This window comes from Myotis daubentonii, chromosome 10, assembly GCF_963259705.1.
Source record: "Myotis daubentonii chromosome 10, mMyoDau2.1, whole genome shotgun sequence".
Lineage (NCBI taxonomy): Eukaryota > Metazoa > Chordata > Mammalia > Chiroptera > Vespertilionidae > Myotis > Myotis daubentonii.
Genome location: NC_081849.1, coordinates 9,153,147 through 9,175,098, shown reverse-complemented (window position 1 = coordinate 9,175,098; position 21,952 = coordinate 9,153,147). Strand labels below are relative to the sequence as shown.

General features: G+C 39.7%; 1 protein-coding gene across 2 annotated transcripts in view; it reads left to right on the top strand.

The window, feature by feature from the left end:
- The window catches only part of BMT2 (base methyltransferase of 25S rRNA 2 homolog), a 130,811-nt gene extending 113,754 nt beyond the window's left edge, over nt 1-17,057 (top strand). For both annotated transcript variants that reach the window (XM_059711567.1, XM_059711566.1), the window contains 2 exons: nt 9,436-9,550; nt 15,121-17,057. In XM_059711567.1, the coding sequence (XP_059567550.1) occupies nt 9,436-9,550; nt 15,121-15,750 (745 nt within the window). In that variant the 3' untranslated portion in view covers nt 15,751-17,057. The remainder of the gene's footprint in view (nt 1-9,435; nt 9,551-15,120) is intronic.
- The last annotated feature ends 4,895 nt before the right edge of the window (nt 17,058-21,952 follow it).

Genomic DNA, 21,952 nt, shown 5'->3' with positions numbered 1-21,952 from the left:
AGCTCAGAAGTTCTCCCACCATAACCACAGCTGATTCTCACAGCCAATTGGCCTGGAGGTCAATTCCTCCCAGTGATTCCTAGAACAGTCAAGGCTTAACTACAACAAGACTGTGCATACAGCCCACAAAGGGGTGCACCAAGAGTGTCCACCTCAGGTAACTGGGGAGGCTGAACCACTGGGCCCTATAGGACACCTAGCACAGAAAGCCACTCTACCAACACAGGGAAGCAGCCAAAATGTGGAGACAAAGAAACAGGTCACAAATGACAGAAATGGAGGAAAGCAAACTACTGGATATAGAGTTCAAAATCACGGTTATAAGGTTTTTCAAGAATTTTCCAGAAACCGCCGATAAATTTAGTGAGATCCTTCGTAAATCTAGTGAGACCCTCGAGGATATGAAAAAGGACCAACTAGAAATTAAGCATACACTGACTGAAATAAAATATATTATACAGAGACCCAACAGCAGACTAGAGGATCCCAAGAATCAAGTCAAAGACTTGAAATATGACAAAGCAAAAAACACCCAATTGGAAAAACAAAAAGAAAAAATCCAGAAATATGAAGATAGTGTAACGAGCCTCTGGGACAACTTCATGTGTACCAACATCCAAAATTATAGAGGTGCCAGAAGAGGAGAGAGAGCAAGATATTGAAAACCTATTTGAAGAAATAATGACAGAAAACTTCCCCTACCTGGTGAAAGAAATAGACTTACAAATCCAGGATGCTCAGAGTACCCCAAACTAACAGAATCCAAAGCGGACCACACCAAGACACATCATAATTAAAATGCCAAGAGCAAAAGACAAAGAGAGAATCTTAAAAGCAGCAAGAGAAAAGCATTAGTTACCTACAAGGGAGTACCCATACGACTGTCAGCTGATTTCTCAATAGAAACTATGCAGGCCAGAAAGGAGTGGCAAGAAATATTCAAAGTGATGAATGCCAAGAACCTACAACCAAGATTACTTTATCCAGCTAAGCTATCATTCAGAATTGAAGGTCAGATAAAGAGCTTCACAGATAAGAAAAAGCTAAAGGAGTTCATCACCACCAAACCAGTATTATATGAAATGCTGAAAGGTATCCTCTAAGAAGAGGAAGAAGAAGAAAAGGTAAAGATACAAAGTATGAACAACAAATACTATCTATCAAGAAGTGAATCTAAAAATCAAGTGAATAAATAATTTGATGAACAGAATAAACTGATGAATATAATAGAATCAGGGGCATAGAAAGGGAGTGGACTGACAGTTCTCAGGGGGGAAGCGGTGTGGCGGGTGCAAGAAGAGACTGGACAAAAATCATACACCTATGGATGAGGACAGTGGGGAGTGGGGTAAGGGCAGAGGGTGGGGTGGGAACCCAGTGGAGGGCAGCTATGGGGCGGGGAGAGGAACAACTGTAATAAGCTGAACAATAAAGATTTAATTTTAAAAAAAGAAGAAGAAAAGCTGAAAGCTAATGAACTAAGAATCTAACTCAAAAAGATAAGTCAGCAAATAAGCACACACCACCCCACCCCACCCACAAAAGGAAATAATAAAGATAAGAGTAGGAGGAAAGAAAAAAATCAACAAAGATAAGTTAGAATTGTTTAAAGCATTAAAATTTAAAATCTCACAAAGAAAAAGGCACAAGTAATTTCAGAATTTAAAAAGGGGAATGGAACTATATTTATTGAAGACACTTAAAAGATAACAAAAGTACAACAAATTTTTTTGTGCTCATAAATTTCACAGAACAACATAGTATAATATTAAAGAAGTTAAGTCAGTGGTTTAAAATCTCAGAAATAAAAGAACAGGTCCAAATGGCTTCATCAGCAAGTTCTAGTAAACATTCCAGCAAAAATGAGTTATATTCTTACACAAACTGTAACTGGAACCAAGGTTTGGCTGCCTGCACCATGAAAAAAAACTCTTGAGACAGATGATGGCAAAAAAGGGAACGTTTTATTTGAGTACCAGCATCTTAAGTAGATGAGGGACTCTTGTCCAGAGCCATCTCAGCATCTTAGGGCAGGCAGGGATTTTTGTAGGGAGGGAGGGGGAAGCAGAACAAAGAGATCAGGAGAAGGGGCTGAGAACATGCAGGCAGTGTCCTTGCTGGTCCCGATATGGATCTGTAATGTCAGCATACTGGAACTGGTCAGTGCTAGCCAATTCCTGCAGTTGGCCCATCTGCGTCAACTGAAGTTATGGTCAAGGCTGTTTCTTGTACAAGCAGGAACTGGAACTGCTGATGCCTGCAATATGCTTATAAGGAAACTGTCAGTATGAGTTCCTTTTATCTGTTTATTAGCACATTTTATTCTAATTCCATTTCGTGGTTAGTCAGAGTTATTCCCTGTTTAAAAATCTTTGAAAATAGAATTAAAGGCAAGTTCCCACAGTCATTTTAGGAGTTTAGCATGTCCTTGATATAAAACTCTTCATAGTCAATACATGAAGGGAAAATTACAGTCTGGTCACTCATAAAGAGATGCAAACATCATAAAATATATATACACTCAATCATTCACAAATCCATATCTTCGAATTCACCTACTCACTAAAATGTATTTGTAACTCCAATATTGGTACTAATGGCATTTTTAGAGTTATTTGTGGACATGTTCAGAGTGTGTTGTCTGACATACACCTTCCCAGTTGAAGTCAGACAAGGTAGGCTGTCTTCTTACTTCAGCTCTCCTATTATGTACCAATTAACGTCAGGATTATGTTCTGATAAATGCATTCTTAGGTTATTTCCTCATTGTGCAAACATCATTGAGTACACTTAGACAAATCTTGATGGTATAGCCTACTACACACCAAGGCTACAAGCCTGTACCGGATGTTTCTGTACAAAACAGCATGAGATGTATAAGGCGGACATATAAGGCTGCTGTCAGCTGCTACCAATGCAATACAGCATACCATTCTATTTTTTTTATAAGTAGGAAGAATACATTCTAACATAATGATAAAATGTGTGGTATAGTAAATACATAAACCAGCACCAGTTGTTTATTAGCATTATCAAGTATTATGTGCTGTACATAGTTGTATGTGCTATAGTTTCATAAGACTAGCAGCACAGTAGGCTTGTTTATATGAGTATCACCATAAACACATGAGTAATGCATTGCTACTTTATGATGTCACTAGGCAATAGGAATTTTTCAGCTCCATTATAATCTTATGGGATAGATTTGTGTCATATATGAAGTCCAAACTTTGAAATGTCATCATGTAGAGCATGATTGTATATGGAGACCATTTTCAGTCTATTTATTGTCACAGTTTTTGCATTTTGGTTTATGATTTCACTTTTAAAGTGGCCTCCAAACTTAGTGTTGAAGTTCTATCTAATGTATTAAGCACAAGGGGCTGTTAAACGCCTTACAGAGAAAATACCAGTGTAAGATAAGCTTTCTCTGGACGAGAGCTATAGTGGTATTGGCTGTGAATTCAGTGTTAAAGCATCATAATATATATACTAAATAAAATATCTTTGTAAACAAAAACACATGTAAATCCAAGTTAAGTGTTGATCTGTTGACAAATGTTGTGACCAGAAGCCTAAGACTATATATCTTTAGGTGCCATGGTTCAGTATTTGTGGTGACTATATACCATAACTACCATTACTATTTATGCATACATAAAACAAATACTCTTATGAAAAGTATAATATATCAAAACCAAATTAGATCCTTCCCAGTAATGGAAGGTTGATTTAACACTACACAATTAATGAGTGTACTCTACCATATAAGTAGATAAAAGAAAAGTTATTATCTGAATAGCTGAGTAGAATGCATTTGATAAAATCCAACAGATTTGTGTTATATTAAAAAACACACACACACACACCAGCAAAGTATAAAAGGAGTTTTTCAAACTTTAACAAGGGTAGTATACAGTGGTCATATTTAATGGTAAAACACTGGAATGATCTCTCTGAGAGAGTAGGAACAAAATAGCAGTGACTGCTTGTATTCTGTTGAACATTGTATTAGAAGTCCTGGGCAAAGCAGTGAGGCAAAAAATAGATGGAAGTTTGGATGTGTGGATAGACAGGAAAGGAAGGATATAAATGTCATTTTTCACAGACTGTATAATTATATATCTAGATTAGAATACCCAAAATAATACACAGTTAATCAATTGAGGTAACAGGAACTTAGTAAAGTTACTGGATATAAAATCATTATATAAAAATCAATTCCATTTCTGCAACCAACAATGAAAAATGAAATTTTAATAATAAAGTTTATCCATAAGGGGGAAGCAATAATAGCATAAATAGACATAATGCCAGCAAAAGATATGTAACCATTCAAGAGAAAATGATAAAGTTATTAGAAGACAATTTAAAAGAAAACCTAAACAGATGAACAATTATGCCAGTTCTGTGAACTGGAAAATTCAATATTGTAAAGATATTAATTTTCCCCAAATGGTCTTTAGACTCAATGCTACTGTAATCAAAATCCCAATGGGATGTGTTAAGTAAAGGTACTACTATACAGCAATGAATGTAAATTAACAGCAATTAATGTATAGAAACACATATGACTTTCACAAAATTAATATTAAATTAAAAAAGAAAATCACAAAAGAAAACGTATAGTGTGTAAAACTAAACTATATTATTTAAGCATTCAGTCATAGGTAGTAAGACCATCAAAAGGATACCATTATCATTTAAGTCAGGTAGTGAATAGAATTACAGATAGGGGTAGTGGATGTCATCAGGGAGGATCTTGCTTCCAGAGTGTAGGCAGTGATATATTTCTTGGCATTGGTACTAATTACTTTGTTTACTTTGTAATTAGTCTTTATTTTATTTATTTTTATTGATTTCAGAGAAGAAGGGAGAGCGAGATAGAAGCATCAGTGATGAGAGAGAATCATTGATTGGCTGCCTCCTGCATGTGCCCTTAACCAGAATCAAACCCAAGACCCTTCGGTCTGTACACTTGAGGGTTGTGGGTTCACTCCCTGCCCGAGGTCAGGGCACATACAGGAGGCAAACAACCAATCAATCAGTGTGTCTCTTTCACATCAATGTTTCTCTCCCCACCTCCCTCCCACCCCCTCCACCCCCCGCCTACACACACACCCGCCTTCCTCTCTCTCTGAAAAGCAATGGAAAAATATCTTCCAGTGAGGATTAACAACAAGAAAATGTAACCCTACACATAGTGCATGCATTTTTTTTTTTGAGGAAATCAACTTTATATTATTTTGATTTAGTGCCTTTTCCAGGAGCTTAGCCTACTATTTGGAAATGAAACACCTCCCTAATGGACCCTAAGGTAATAACCTACACTAATAAAAGAGAAACATGATAATTGGCGTACGACCGCTACCCTTCCCATTGGCTAATCAGGGCAATATGCAAATTAACTGTCAGCCAAGATGGTGGCCGGCAGCCAGGCAGCTTGAAACTAACATGAGGCTTGCTTGCTTCAGTGACTGAGGACTCCAACGTTCCCCACCTGCCTTACCGGCCTCTGAGCCTGCAGTTTCAAACATTGTAACAAATACAGATGCTAAACAAAACTCCAGAAACCAGCTTTCAGCCGGCTGGGATCTCAGCTGGAGTTGATACAGAGTTTCGAGAACCGAAACAAACCAGATACCTGCTTTCAGGAGCGGAGGCCTAAGAGCTGGAGCTCAGAGCTAAAGCTGGCCCAGAATAAAAAAGAAAAAAAAGAAAAAAAGGAGCAGTTGGGAGCTTCAGTCCCAGCCTGAAAACAGCCCTCAGCCCCTTACCCAGACTGGCCAGGCACCACAGTGGGGACCCCCACCCTGAAGGGTGTGTGACCAGCTGCAAGCAGCCATCACCCCCTCATCCAGGCTGGCCAGACACCCCAGTGGGGACCCCCACCCTGATCCAGGACACCCTTCAGGGCAAACCAGCCGGCCCCCACCCGTGCACCAGGCCTATATTCTATATAGTAAAAGGGTAATATGCCTCCCAGCAATGGGATCAGCGGAGCCACGAAGCCTCCCGGCACCGCGATCAGCGTGACAGGGGGCAGCGCCCAAACCCCCTGATCGCCCAGCGGCTCTGTGTGTGACAGGGGGTGGGGCCACAACCTCCCTTCCGCCCTGCTCTGTTCGTGACAGGGGAAGGCGCCCCAACCCCCTGATCGGCCCTGCTCTGTGGGTGATAGAGGGCGGTGCCCCAACCTCTCTCAACCCCCCCCCCCCCCCCCGCGGGCCCTGCTCTGTGTGTGATGGGGTAGAGCCATAACCTCCCCATCGGCCCTGCCCTGAGTGTGAGAGTGGCAGTGCCCCAACTCCCCTATCGGCCCTACTCTGTGCATGACAGGGGGGAGCTCCCCAACCCCCTGATCGACCCTGCTCTGTGCGTGACAGGGTATGGAGCCCAACCCCCCTGATGGGCCCTGCTCTGTGAGTGACAGGGGGCAGCACCCCAACCCCGTGATTGGCCCTGCTCTGTGCGTGACAGGGGGTGGCTCCACAACCTCCCCATGGACCCTGCCTTGAGTGTGACAGGGGGCGGTGCCCCAACCCCCCAATCGGCCCTACCCTGAGCATGACTGAGGATGGCATCGCAACCTCCCGATCTGCCCTGCTCTGTGCATGACAGGGGGCGGCGCCCCAACTCCCCAACCGGCCCTGCTCTGAGCCCAACCAGAGGCTGCACCTAGGGATTGGGCCTGCCCTCTGCCACCCTGGAGTAGGCCTAAGCCAGCAGGTCGTTATCTCCTGAGGGGTCCCAGACTGCAAGAGGGCACAGGCCAGGCTTAGGGACCCCCACTTCCCCCCAAGTGCACAAATTTTTGTGCACCGGGCCTCTAGTCCTATTTAATAAAAGAGAAACATGGTAATTGGCGTACGACCACTGCCCTTCCCATTGGCTAATCAGGGCGATATGCAAATTAACTGCCAGCCAAGATGATGGCCGGCAGCCAGGCAGCTTAAACTGAACATGAGGCTTGCTTGCTTCAGTGACGGAGGAAACCAACGTTCCCCGCCTGCCTTGCCGGCCTCTGAGCTTGCAGTTTAAAAAACATTGTAACAAATATAGAAGCTAAACAAAACCCCAGAAACCAGCTTTCAGAGAGCTGGGATCTCAGAGCTGGAGTTGATGCAGAGTTTCGATTATAGAACCAAAACAAACCAGATACCTGTTTTCAGCAGCTGAGGCCTCAGAGCTGGAGCCAAGCCTCAGAGCTAAAGCTGGCCCAGAATAAAAAAGAAAAAAAGGAGCAGTTGGGAGCTTCAGTCCCAGCCTAAAAACAGCCCTCAGCCCCTCACCCAGACTGGCCAGGCACCCCCAGTGGGGACCCCCACCCTGATCCAGGACACCCTTCAGGGCAAACCACCTTGCCCCCACCCATGCACCAGGCCTCTATTCTATATAGTAAAGGGTAATATGCCTCCCAGCACAGGGATCAGTGGAGCTGAGAGGCCTTCAGGCACCGGGATCAGCGTGACAGGGGGCAGCGCCCAAACCCCCTGATCGCCCTGCGGCTCTGTGCGTGACGGGGTGGCACCACAACCTCCCCATCGACCCTGCCTTGAGTGTGACAGGGGGCGATGCCCCAACCCCCCAATCTGCCCTACCCTGAGGATGGCATCGCAACCTCCCAATCTGCCCTGCTCTGTGCATGACAGGGGGCGGCGCCCCAACTCCCCAATCGGCCCTGCTCTGAGACCGACCAGGGGCTGCACCTAGGGATTGGGCCTGCCCTCTGCCACCCGGGAGCAGGCCTAAGCCAGCAGGTCATTATCTCCTGAGGGGTCCCAGACTGTGAGAGGGCACAGGCCAGGCTGAGGTACCCCCCACTTCCCCCTGAGTGCACAAATTTTTGTGCACCTGGCCTCTAGTCCTATATTATAAAAGCCTAATATGCTAAGTGTCTGGTCATCCATTCAACCAATCAAAGCATAATATGCTAATGATATGCTAAGGCCGCTCAACTGCTTGCTATGACATGTACTGACCACCAGGGGTCAGACTGTTGACCAATCGACAAGTCGCTATGACATGCACTGACCACCAGGGGGCAGACGCTCCGACTTGTAGGTTAGCTTTCTGCTGGGATCCGGCTGATTGGGACTGAGCGAGATGGGCTGGACCGCCCTGGAACCCTCCCATGGTCCCTCCCCAGCTGGCCAATCTCCCACATCCCTCCCCAGCCCTGATCGTGCATCAGTGGGGTCCCTCAGCCTGGTCTGTGCCCTCTCACAATCTGGGACCCCTCAGGGGATGTCGGAGAGCTGGTTTCGGCCCGATCCTATAGGCTAAGCCTAGGGACCCACTGGGCATGAATTTGTTCAGCGGGCCTCTACGATGTATAAAGGAGAGACGCTGGTCAGGTTCTCTCTGCTCTCTAGAATTTAAGGAGTCAGGATTGTGGTTTTACCCAATTATTTGTTTGCATTTCATTTTTTCCCCAACATCCACTTAAAATCTTTTTAAAGAAAATTATTTTAAATCAGTGTAATGGCATATGTATGAAGTTGATTTTTCTTATTGCTATATTGTCTGAATGTTAGGGTTATAGGCTTTAGACCAACGAAATCCACTGTTTTCCTTCATCCTTGCTGCTATCCATATTTGATGCATTTGGCTAACTTTAAAATATGGTCATTTCTGGTTTTATTGCTTCATTTTTTCCTACTGTGTTTGGACATGAAGAGAGCTCTTAAGTAAAAATAAAACAAAAAAATTTTATAACAATACTGTTCCGTTTATGCTTTTCTCTTTGATCCTTTTAACTCATTGAAACAAATTAAAGTTAAGTACAAAGACATTGTTATATTTACTACTGAGAAATGATTTGTGAATGGATTCTCTCATCTACAGTGATAGTTTTCAAAGTGTGGTCTGGGAATCTAAGTAACCTTCTAGCGTGTCTGTGGAGGAAAAATTATTTTCACAGTAATACTAAAAAGTTAAATGCCTTTTTTACTCTCAATCTTATGAGTGTAGAGTGTAGGTTTTTCTAGAGACTACATGGCATGTGGTGTTGGAACAGCTCGAATACAAAAGCAAACATGAGAATTCGCCAATTTTCTATTAAGCCAAGCATTAAAGAGACTTGAATAAATGTAAACTAATGCCTCACTTTTTACTGTCTTTCTGACCTAGATTTTTCATTACAAATACCAAATTTACCGTATCATATACAATAGGTTTATTGTTATATCAATAAATGTTTTTTAAACTATTTGACTTTAATTTCAAATATATTTTTTTCTCAAATATGATATTGATAGGAATAACCCACATAAACAAAAATTCTTTAAGGTCCTCCATAAATTTTAAATGTGTTAAAGGAATCTCAAGGCCAAAAAGAGAGCTAAAAATCTATAAAGCTTTTTAATTTTCAGATGTCTGAATTTTTCTTATAATTTATTTTGCTTGTTATAAGACAAAATAATATGTTTTTAGGTTGCTACAAACCTCAGGGAAGATCAGATTACTTGATGTTGGCAGCTGCTTTAACCCATTTATGAAGTTTGAAGAATTTCTAACTGTTGGCATAGACATTGTACCTGCCGTAGAGGTATGTATAGTTATGTTTTGTTTTGAGACTTGAATATTTTACATGCATATATACAAAGGAAAAGAATTGTCTTTACATTTTTGAAATACCAAATATATTTTGTGTGTACATGTTGATATTGTTTCCATTCAAAAATAAATATATATTTAAAATTTTTTAGCATTTAGTTAACAAATATTAACTTGACTTATACCATATTTGTATTTATTTTCTCAATTTTTATTCCCTGTTTATCGTTTATTTTTGCAATCAAGAATATTTAGTAAATTGCACAGATTTTTAGATAGCTGTAGTATTTGGGCTTTTGATTGATTGATTTTTTAATGCATCTCTTTCTGAAATGTATTGTGATGTGGAGCCATTATGGAATAATGGAAATAGCAAAGGCTTTGGACTTAGCCATAACTTTATTTAATCCCACTTTATGTACTTAGTATATGAAACTGCTTACCTTTACACAGAATGTATCCTCTACTTTTAAAAGGAGAATTTTTTTAGTGCATAAATTTATAATGTTTTCCATTTTACTTTTGATACAACACCAGGCACAAAAAAAAATTACAAATTAACTTTTTATTTTTATAAAGAGAATGCGTGTAAGAATACAAATTCTTTGGCATAAGGGTTTGTTTTTTTTTCCTTCTCACTACTATGTTCCCAGCACTTAGAAACATGCCTGGTACATTATGTACTCATTAAGTACTTTTTTTTTTTTAATTGTTGACAGTATTACAGATGTCTCCCATTTTGTTTTTTGAATAAAAGATTCTAAACTTTTGTTCAACCTGGGTTTGAATCTCTGAGCTTCATTTTTCTCATCTGTATAATGGAGTTAATAATGGATTATACTTTACAAGTTTGTTATAATGTTTACTTGAGGAAAAATATTTAAAGCACCTAGAAAAATACCTGTTACATAGTGAGTGCTAAAGAAATGTTTTCTATCATTATTGGAATGTTTTTAATTGAAGATTCGACTTTTTCATGGGTCTTTAATTTTGATGAGCATGACTGTCTAGAGTAGATGTATATGAGTAACATTGAGGAACAAGGAAATTCTAAAACCATTAGTGTTATCTCTACTTCCTAACGATGGACAAATGTTTGCTTTATATTAAAACAGCCCTACTTAGCTTTTCATTGCAGGTGCTATAAGGAGCCATAGTTTTAAAGGGCAGGTGACTCTCGCCTTCCTTCCTCAAGACACATACTTGTGTTAGAGCTATCCTTCAGGGACTGCTGAAACATGACAACCATTTGATCTGAACCTCAGGCTTAAATATTATTCTTAAAATATTTTATTTGTTTACAGATGTGGCTTTAAATTTTCAACTGTAAAATCATTAGGGAAAGCAAAACAACTGCTATATATAAGTTTAGTAGTAGAATCAGACTTCCACAGTTTCAGAACCCTATAATTAAAACAAAAGGAAGAGACACTTCCAGCCAAGATGAAGTAACAGGGACCAGAGTTATCCTTTTTCCCCCTGCCTTAGGCAACAAAAATGTGAACAAAATAATTTATAAGACACTAGAGGCCTGGTGCACGGATTTGTGCACATTGAAAGGAGATTAATTAGAATATTTTAGAGGCCAAGGAGGGATTGTGGGAGGTTGGGTCCAGGGCATGTCCAGCCCATCTTGCACAGTCCCAATCAGCTGGACCCAGGCGGCAAGCTAACCTACCGTCAGAGCGTCTTTCCCCTGGTGGTCAGTGCGCATCATAGTGACTGGTCGAACGAATGGTCGGACACTTAGCATATTAGGCTTTTATTGTATAGGATTAGACGTTAGATAATAAAGGACAATGATCCCCAAGGGACTGAAACAAATTATATGAGCCCTAAAATTGCACCAGTATATAGCCTTCAGATCATTTTCAGGACATGCACAAAGAGATGATCACAACCCAGCTGATCCCCCGAGTTGTGGAGATGGAGCTGAAAGTTCTAGCAGACCAAAACAGCTAGGGTTCCCAGGGCAGAGTACCAAAGAAATGAGAGCTGCACAGAGGGAAGACTCTAAGGTCTGCAGAGTCCTCCTTCAGTACACAGCTGAGTACTGATCAATATGTGTGTAGAAAACTGCATGAGAATGGAGGAAGCACCACCTGAAAGGACTAGAGGTGATAGTGCTTGGCACTCACACAGGCTGGAAATAGCCACTCTGGAAAAAGACATGTTAAAGGACTACAGGATAAAAATCTGTCACCTAGAGTCAGCCTGTGAACCACTGTCACAGTTCAATTCCCAGACTGGACACATTCCTGGGTTGTGGGCTCCATCCCCAGTGTGGGCATGCAGGAGGCAGCCAATCAATGATTCTCATCATTGATGTTTCAATCTCTCCTTCTCCCTTCCTCTCTGAAACTGATAAAAAAATATATTAGTACAAAAATAAAGAAGGGAAATTTGAGATTGATGTCAGCATCATGGCAGCGTGAGAAAACCTTAGTCTCCTCTCTTAAAGACACAGCAGGCTGGACAACTAATTCATCAAAGGATTCCCTGATCAACACGAAATGTCTGAGTGACCGCACATTGAGCCATCTGAAGGTGGGCTGTAAGAGTGAGCAGGACAGGCATGGGGGCAGGGAGGACCGAGAAGGGAGCTGCAGAAGCAGTCCAGCAATTGCAGCAGCCCCAACAGGTGGTATAGCTGTGCAGTAGGGTTGCAGCCTCCTCTCTGTGGACCGGAGGCTGGTGCACATTGATGCTGAACCCAGGGATAGAGACAGTGAAAAAATAGTGCAAAGGGTAGCACTGCCACCATCACCAAGGAAAAAGAAAAAGCCACAGATGCACAAGTCTGCCTCCCCCCCCACCCTCCTGTAGCTGGCCATTTCCAGTGGAGGCAGCAGCAGTAGAAGAAAGTTGTGAAGGAGCAGAGGCATCATTTTAAATGGAGTGGCCTATTCTCATTTGAGCTAAACCCGGTAGAAAGAATAAAGCTTCAGATGTTCATTTCCAAATGAACCAGCCCACCTCTCCTACCTAACCCACCCTACCCATTGCGGTGGAACCTGTAAAGGCAGAAGGGACACCTCAAAGAGTGCAGGGCAGCTGACTGCTTCTGGTTTCAGGAAAACAGGGCTGGAACTCAGACCTAGATTCCCATCACTGGCCACACTACCACAAAGGTGTTGCCCAGAGACTCAGGCAACCACTTATAGAAGGGATGCCCGTCTCCTCGGAGAATACAGGGCATTTTCCACACTGAAGCAACATCACCCCACAGAGTCCAACAAGTTCCAGTACTGCAGGTAAGAGAAAACAAAATTTGCACTGTAGCACCGTGTACTGGAAAACAAAAGAAAGAACTCTACTTATCAACCTTCAGGATACCCATCTCAGCTACAAAGACAAACATAGAGTCAGAATGAGGGGTGAAAGATGATAACTCAAGAAATGGTATCCAGAGAAAAGTGTGTGTCACTGTACTTATATCTGACAAAATAGATTTCAAGATGAAAAGAGTAAAAAAAGACAAATATGTACTTTTATACTGATAAATGGGACAATACATCAAGAAGACATAACACTTCTCAATATATATGCACCCAATCTGGGAGCACTGAAATATATAAATCAACTACTAACAGAACTAAAGGGAGAAACAGGCCAAAACTCATAGTAGGGGACTTAAATACTGGGAATGTCCAGCTCAGGTAATCAGGGACGCTGTGCCACTGGGACCTATAGGATACCTATTAAATAAGGCCATTCTACCAAGCGCAGGAGTTCATATAGAAATAAACACAGGGAGGCTGCCAAAATGAGGAAACAGAGGCATGTCCCAGATGAAAAAACAGGACAAAACTCCAGTAAAACAACTAAAGAAAATGGAGACAATCTACCAGATGCAAAGTTCAAAACACGGGTTATAAGTATGTTCAGTGATCTCTGTGAGGACTTCTACAAAGCGATAGGAAGTATAAAAAAGAACCAGTCAGAAATGAAGACCATCTTAACTGAAATGCAGAATATATTATAGGGAATTAACAGTGGAGTAGATGAAGTAGAGGATCAAATCATATATTTGGAAGATAAAAAAGCAGAAAACACCCAATCAGAACAGCAAAAAGTAAGAAAAATCCAAACAAATGAAGATAGTATAACAATCATCTGGGACAACTTCAAGCATATCAACATTTGCATCATGGCAGTGCCAGAAATTGAAGAGAGAGAGCAAGGAATTAGAAACGTATGTGAAAAAATAATGGCAGCAAACTTCTCTAACCTGGTGAAGGAAATAGACATACAAGTCCAGGAAGCACAGAGAATCCCAAACAAGATGAACTCACAAGAGGCCCACACCAAGACACATCATAATTAAAATGGCAGAGGTTAAAGACAGAGAATCTTAAAAGCTGCAAGATCAAACATATAACTAATAAAATGGCAATAAATACATATCTATCAACAATTACTTTAAATGAAATGGATTAAATGCTCCAATCAAAAAGCATGTGGAGGCTGAATAGATAAGAAAACAAGACCCTTATATACGCTGTCTACAAGGCACTCACTTCAGATCAAAAGACACACACAGATTGAAAATAAAGGGATGAAAAAGATATTTCATGCAAATGGAAATAATTGAAAAGCTGGGACAGCAATACTTATACCATACAAAATAGACTTTAAAGCAAAGGCTGTTAATAAGAGACAAAGAAGGACTCAGCAATTCTAGTTCTGGGTATTTATCCAAAGAAACACAAACACTAAATCAAAAAGATATAGACATCCACATGTTTATTGCAGCAGCGTTTATAATAGCCAAGATGTGGAAGCAACCTAAGTGTCCATCAGTGGGTGAATGGATAAAGAAGAAGTTGTGCATATATACATTGTGAAGCAAAAGTAGATGTACAGATGTGACTACATGAAACAGTTTATTCATATATTATTATTTATTCTTGTATTTTTATACGAACAACTGTGAAGCTACTTTTGCCCCAACCTGTATACAATGGACTATGACTTCACCATAAAAACATATAAAATCTTGCCATCTGCAACAACATGGATGGACCTAGAGGTTAATGTGCTGAGTGCCATAAGTACAGCATAGGGAATGTAGTCAGTATATTCTAATAAGTATGGTGTTAGATGGGTATTAGATTTATTGGGGTGATCATTTAACAAATTATGTAATGTCTAATCACTGTGTTGTATACCTGAAACTAATATAATAATGTATGTCAACTGTAATTGAAAAGTAAAAAAGTACTTAACATAAAAGAAGAAAACATTTCTATTAAATCTTACCTCAATTAAATTTCAAATAAGCCCTTATTTTTTAAAGATGTGTATCTCAAAAATATTTCTGATTTCAAATTACATGTTTTTAAATGGGAACTAGGAATTATCTAGAATGAATTACTCTGATTTCTTTGACTAAAAGTTTTGATTGAATAACTTTGTGCAAATGGAATAATTTAGAAGGGAAAGGTACATAATTAAAGTTTGAATTATATAGAAATGCTTTGAAATAGTTTGGTATAAACTCTGTAATAAGGTGGAAGTAATTTTGGAATTCTAATGTGCCTTGTTTTTCCACTTCTGCAGAGTGTATATAAATGTGACTTCCTGAACTTGCAGCTTCAGCAGCCACTCCAGCTTGCACAGGATGCTATAGATGCCTTTTTGAAGCAGCTGAAAAACCCTATTGATTCTCTTCCTGGAGAACTTTTCCATGTGGTTGTTTTCTCTCTCCTTCTTTCTTATTTTCCATCACCTTACCAGAGATGGATTTGCTGCAAGAAAGCCCATGAACTGTTAATGTTAAATGGTTTATTGCTTATCATCACACCTGATTCCTCCCATCAGAATCGTCATGCTATGATGATGAAAAGCTGGAAGATTGCTATAGAGTCCCTGGGCTTTAAACGTTTTAAGTATTCAAAATTTTCACATATGCATCTGATGGCATTTAGAAAAATATCCCTAAAAACTACAAGTGACTTGGTAAGTAGAAACTACCCTGGGATGTTATATATTCCTCAAGATTTCAACAGTATAGAAGATGAGGACTATTCTAACACTTCCTGCTATGTTCGATCAGACATAGAAGATGAACAACTGGCATATGGTTTTACAGAGCTCCCTGATGCTCCATATGACTCAGATTCTGGAGAAAGTCAAGCCAGCTCCATTCCTTTCTATGAGCTAGAAGATCCCATATTGCTTTTAAGCTAATACATAAACAGAAAACCTTTCATTCCAGACTCCTAAATTGCCTACACTAATCGGAAATACTAGCATGAACTCAGTACTTAAAACCTGGTTTGCAAAGGAGAAATGCAAAGGTTGACAGAGTTTGCTATTTTTTTCTACTTTTGGATTTTAAAATTTATTCTTATATAGAAATCTTAAAGTTTCATGCAGAGTGTGACTCTTGTCATAGCAGAAACCACTATTACATTAGCATTTAGCACTCAGATATCATAGAAAGATACCTTTTTCCTTAGTATTATTGTGAAAAGTGAAGCATAATTTGCTATGTATTTTTTCATCCTTTCAATGTTGACTTTAAACCATTGCAGTGAGAAACTTTGGGATATGTAGAAAACTGTAGATTGCACTTTGATGGTTAACCAGTTAAATGTATCACAGAAATAGATGGATTTAGCTGTTTTGTGATGCACTTGTTCTTTTTTCTAACGAAATTGCTATCTGTTACAGAAAGCCATTTTCTTTTCAGTTTTATCTGGTGATCCAATATTTCCTGAACTTCTTGGAATTGATGGTAATTTTTGTCCTTGTTCTTGCACATTTGGCAACATCAGATACTGGGGGAGAGAGTTCCCCCTAAGTGTGTATTGTAATTTGATTAGCACAGTACAAAAACCACCATTGCCAAAGTAGAGTTTTCATAACTTGTTGTTTTGAGCCTTGGTGTTAAATATATTTAACTGTGCAAGTTCACTTTTGTTTTTTTAAATGTAGAGTTCATTTACAAATTATCCTATTTAAGTAAGGAACAGTATAATACTCAATATTGACCTAAAACACCTTTGTGAAAGGGTTTGCACTTGTAAGAGAGCTTATGTTTTATCTAGACTAACTTTTCATAAGGGGTCCTCACCTTTCCACTAAGGAGGTATACTGCACTACAAGTCTGAAATTATATAGAAAAAAATTAAAAGTAATCTCTGCTGGTAGTCTCATAAAATGGTTTTGAGCTTTTGGTATTCTTATTTCTATATAAATGCTAACTGAAACTTTTCTTTGAAAATATAAATCATTCATTGGCTGTGGAAGTTTTCCCTTTCCACATTGGTAAATCTTTCTGTGTTTCTGAATCAGAAGCAAATGGTTAAGGAGAAATATATGTCCAAACAAGACAAGATTTAGTTTAAATAGCTAAGAATATTTAGTCTGTGTTGTCTTATCAGCCAGAAATTGTCATGTAAATTATCATTTTTAAGAGTGCCACTGTGTGGATTTTTTTTCAAGTGGTTTTTACATTAAAATTACCTCATACTGAGGTTTTTGCACTGAAATATCAGTTTCAGATTTCATGTTAATGTACATGTGTGTGTGTGTGTGTGTGTGTGTGTGTGTGTGTGTGTGTGTGTTTAAAGAAAACTTGTATTTTCAATAGTTGATCCTAAATTTCATAAACTGCACTTCTTCACTCTGGTAAAACTGATGTTTTTGTGCTTATTGTGAATTGCTGTAGTTAATTTTGAATGTCAAACTTTATTTAGAAGTACAAAGTGTATTTTTAAGATATAAATGGTTGAATGTGTGTACCTGATATTTCAAATTAAATTTCACATTCTGAATTAATGAAAGTAATAAGATTGTAATTAACCTAAAAGAGTCAGTTAACTACATGCAATAAATATTGGTTGTTCAAATATGCAATAAGTAACTTGAAATTTTTCCTTTACTTTCAATAGCTTTTAATAGATTCTTTAAATAAAGATTAACTTTTCTTTCCAGTTAAGCACTGCAGGTCAAGTCTTATAGCTCCCCTAAAAGAAAGAAAAAAAAACATGTGTTTTAGTAATACTTCTTTTACCATATTGTTTTCTTTGATTTGACTAAATACTATCTTAAGGGCAAAGAAAAAAATATACCAATAAAAGTGCTTTGAAAGTAAATGAAAACAGTGCTTTTGAGATCCTGGTGTAGGTGCTACCTTGGAGTCAGCATTTGTATTATAGCTAAATGTTGGTGCTATAAATACTTCTGATTTTTTTACAGATGTTGATTCTGCTCATGCTCTGAAGTGTGCATGTTGTATTTTAAGTAGTAGTTTACAGAAAAATCTCTTTATAAAACCTGTACTCCCACTTACTATAAGTTTCTTTGAATTTATAAATACCATTTGTTACTGTAAATTCAGCATATTCAAATTAGGTTAGTAAGGATTTAAACGAACACATATTCTATCAAAGCCAATTCAATATATAAGGGTTAAAATATAAATAGTCATGTGGCTTGGTGCCAGATTATATGTGTAATATCAAGAAAAGTCAATAGAGCCTTCTAATACTGTATTAATATGGATACTCTTGAGAATGATTTCATTTGGATATAAAGAAGTAAGGGTCCTCCTGATGCATTCACAGTTGGATTCTCCAAAATAATTTGGTGTTTCAAAAACAAATGATCCTTTGGTTGGATTCTTTAGGATCAGTTGGTTTATATCATAGTTGCCAAGTGGTAAGAGGTGGCATACCTGAAAGTGTTTGTTGTATTTTTTCACATTTTGTGAACAATGCACATTTATTACAATTTTTTAATTTTCTAATATACATTGTCCATTACTTGTAACCTGAACGTTTTGTGTGTTTTGACCTATCTCGTTAAGTGGTTTCAAAATGGGGAGGCAATTTAGAACTTGAATGACTTAGAATTTTCTAGCTATGTTTATCTAGTCACTGTATGTCAACTATATCATACTCCACTTTCCTTGAAAGTTATTTACATCAGAGATACTTTTGGAAGTCAGCAAGTAACAATCATAGTTTCTAAAATGCCACAGGCCTTTTCACTAAGAATCCAAAAGATAACTTATTTCCCAAAGCCAGACATGGATGAAACATTCCCCGGAAATAAGGTAGATGGGTGATTGCTGGGAAGAAGAGAAGTAAGTAGGCCAAATCCCTGGAGACTGCCTGCAAGAAAGATACTTAGGAAACAGACTATAATAGGAGCTCTATGTTTTCTAACACCATTGAAGCACTAGCACAGATCAGAGTACCAGAGTACAGGCTGCTGTGAAAACAGTGGGGACCCGGGGATTTTAAAGTAATAAGATAACATTTTTATGGAGAGGAAAGGTGATGATCTGGAGCTGTGTTACCAGAAGGATTACCAAGATAGGAGGGACCCTGTTGGCATAGAGAATGGTGCCAATTGGAATGAGGAGCTACAGAATAAGTGGTAGGATGCCACACCTATCTCTTTAGTCTTGCTTGATTCTTTAATTGAGGATTAATTACTACGCTATTATACTAGACTAGGTGCTGTAAGGAATAAATACTGTGCTCTTCAGAGCTGACAGTGTAACAAAAAATAGCATTAACATGAGATAACAAAAAAAAACTTTAAAATTGCATAACAGCATATTCTTGTATTGCAGCAATTTGTGGTACATATCAAAGAATTCTGTTCACATGACCTTTTGGCTCATTCTTCATAGCCAATCTGGATGCATTTTACTTAAATATGGGTATCCCTCATGGAAGTGCCAAATGTAAATGATGTTGTTACTCCCTAACTCTCCCACAGCAATCCTCACTCCTACAGCTTCTATGTTGAAATCCCAGGGTGGGGAGGGACAAGCCTGTGCCCACCTTTGCACTAGCAAGTCCCTCTGCCTAGAATGTCTTTATTTTATACTGGATTTGCATGGCTAGTTTGTTATTAAGGTTTTGGCTTACATATAACCTCCTTAGGAATACAGCTGAACAAAAGAGTGAAGGTTTGGCTGCCTGCTGCAAGGAAAGCCAAACTTTTGAGGCAGGTGCTGGTGCAAAAGGAAAAGAGGTTTTATTCAAGAGCCACACTGCAGGACCTGGGAGAATGGTGAACTCCTGTCTCAAAGACCATCTTCTCTTCCTGCTCAAGCCCTCTGTTCTTATAGGGATAGGGAGTGAAGGGCCTTTTTTTCCCCCTATCCACTACCTTGTTAGCTTTTGGCAGGCTTGAGACCCTTCCTAGCTTTCAGCTCATCCAGGGCCCTATCCATTCATATTTCTAGGTCTTGGCATACTCAGTATAAACCTCTCCCTGTGCCATCTTGGCCAGTGGAGGAAGACTCTCTAGTGCTCTGACTGACTGCGGTAACAACTCACCCCCTTCAAAACTCTGGACCCTTGTTATCTAAGGGGAAATGAATGGAGGTCTCATCTTCTGTAGTGTCTTCCAGCTGTCAAAGGGTATAGTCTTACCTATCCCCAGAACCAGAGATTCTTACTATCTACTGAAAGAAGAGGTGGATCAAGAATGAAGGGAAGGGGGGATAAAATGGATACATATGTAATACCCTTTGTAATACTTTAAGCAATAAAAATAAAAATAAGAAAAAAAAAAGAATGGAGGGAAGCCTTTATGTGAGGGAGGACGGCTCTTTGGAAGATGGTATATCTGGTGTCTAGAGGATGGAACTATTGAACAAGCAAAGCTGGTAGACTGCTTCATATTTCGAGAGCTGGTGTTGTTAATGGGCTTCCGGAGTGAGACCTACTGTGCAAACAAGTGTTTAGTGAGGGGCATGCCTAGTAGTGCAGGGGAAATTGTAGTAAAATCAGAAACTGAATAAACTAAAGGATCCCCATGATCTAATCCTGAGCAGGGCTTTGGGTGGCACACCCAATAGCAGGATAAATTTTCCAAGGAAGCCACTGTCTGGGAAATGCAGAATAAAATAAAAAGTAACATTGTCACTTAGCTTTGGGAGGCACTGTCCCTTTCTGAAAGAGGAATTTTAAATCTCTTTCAGGAGTGCAGGTCCAGCTTTGCAATATCAACAGCAGCAGCAAGATCGAGTCCTCCTCAGGTGGTGCCCACTTTATCTGTGTGTGGTGGATCCAAGGCTCGAATCCTGTCGGCTTTAGTGAAGAGTGTGTTGTCAGCAGGACATCATAGAGACTGGCCCATTGCTTGGCTAACTGCTGCTCAGGACCTTGAGACTTGCAGGTCTTTAGTAAAACTAGGTCTCCCGGCTGGAATGGGTATAAGGGCTCGTCAGACAGGTAGATAGACCTGCAATGAGCAAACTTACGCAACATTGTTAGTGTTTGCCCTAGATGATGTACATACGGCTTTTACATTTTCTATTCATGTTTTAAATCTAAAGGAGGTGTTCCTAAAACAGAAAATTGGAAGGATCTCCCATAAACCTTCAAAAGGGCTTAATTTAAGCCCACTTCAGGGCACTTCCGTAGTTCAGAACAAGGCAATAGAGAGTTCCTGGTCCCATTTCAGTTCCTGATCCCATTTCAGATGTGTTCCCTGGCATATTTCCACCAGGGTTGTCTTTATTATTTGGTTCATTTTCTCAGTCTTCCCTATAGATTGGGGTCTCCAAGATGCATGTAGTTTTTATTGAGTGTGTAGTGCCTCTCCTATCCTTTCTTCTGGAAGATTTATTGAAGTGAACAATGGCCCATTGTCACTTTGAATGTTGAAAGAAAGACCAAATCTAGGGATTCTTTTTTGCTTCTAAATATATTTTTATTGATTTCAGAGAGGGGAGAGAGAAACAACAGTGGTAAGAGAGAATCATTGATCGGCTGCCTCCTGCATGCCCCACACTGAGGATTGAGCCCACCACCCGGGAATCAAACCAGTGACCTCTTGGTTCCTGGGTCGATGCTCAACTGCTGAGCCACACGCAGCGGGGCTAGGGGTTATTTCTTTGAATGGTTTTTGTTACCTCACTTGTCTTCCAGTGTTGTTGGGATATGTATGCCTCTTCCTATCTAGAAAAGGTATCTACAAAAACTAATAAAAATGTAAAGTTTCCTGTGGTTTTAGGCATCTGTGTAAAGTCAAATTGCTAGTCCTCACACGGGCATACCCCTTTATATTGTACTCCCTTTCCTGTTGGAGCACATTCTTGTTTTAGGATTGTTTTTGGCAGGTTGTTTTGGGCACATATCTGACAGGCTTGTATAATCTGCTGAATAGTCCTTTGTAAGTGAGGGCTCTTCACATGTGGTCCAATGAGGTCTATTAAAGCATCCCTTCCACAATGGGTCTCTTCATGTAGGTGTTTGAGGATGAGATATACTAGAGCTTCAAGGAGAAAGATCACACCATGGGTGTTGAACTTCCATAGAGAATTAGGGTCATTGTTAGAGATTCCCCATTTACGGGCCATTTCTTACCTCATTCTGTGCAATGAGGTTTAAACTCTGACAAGTTCAGGTGGAGAATT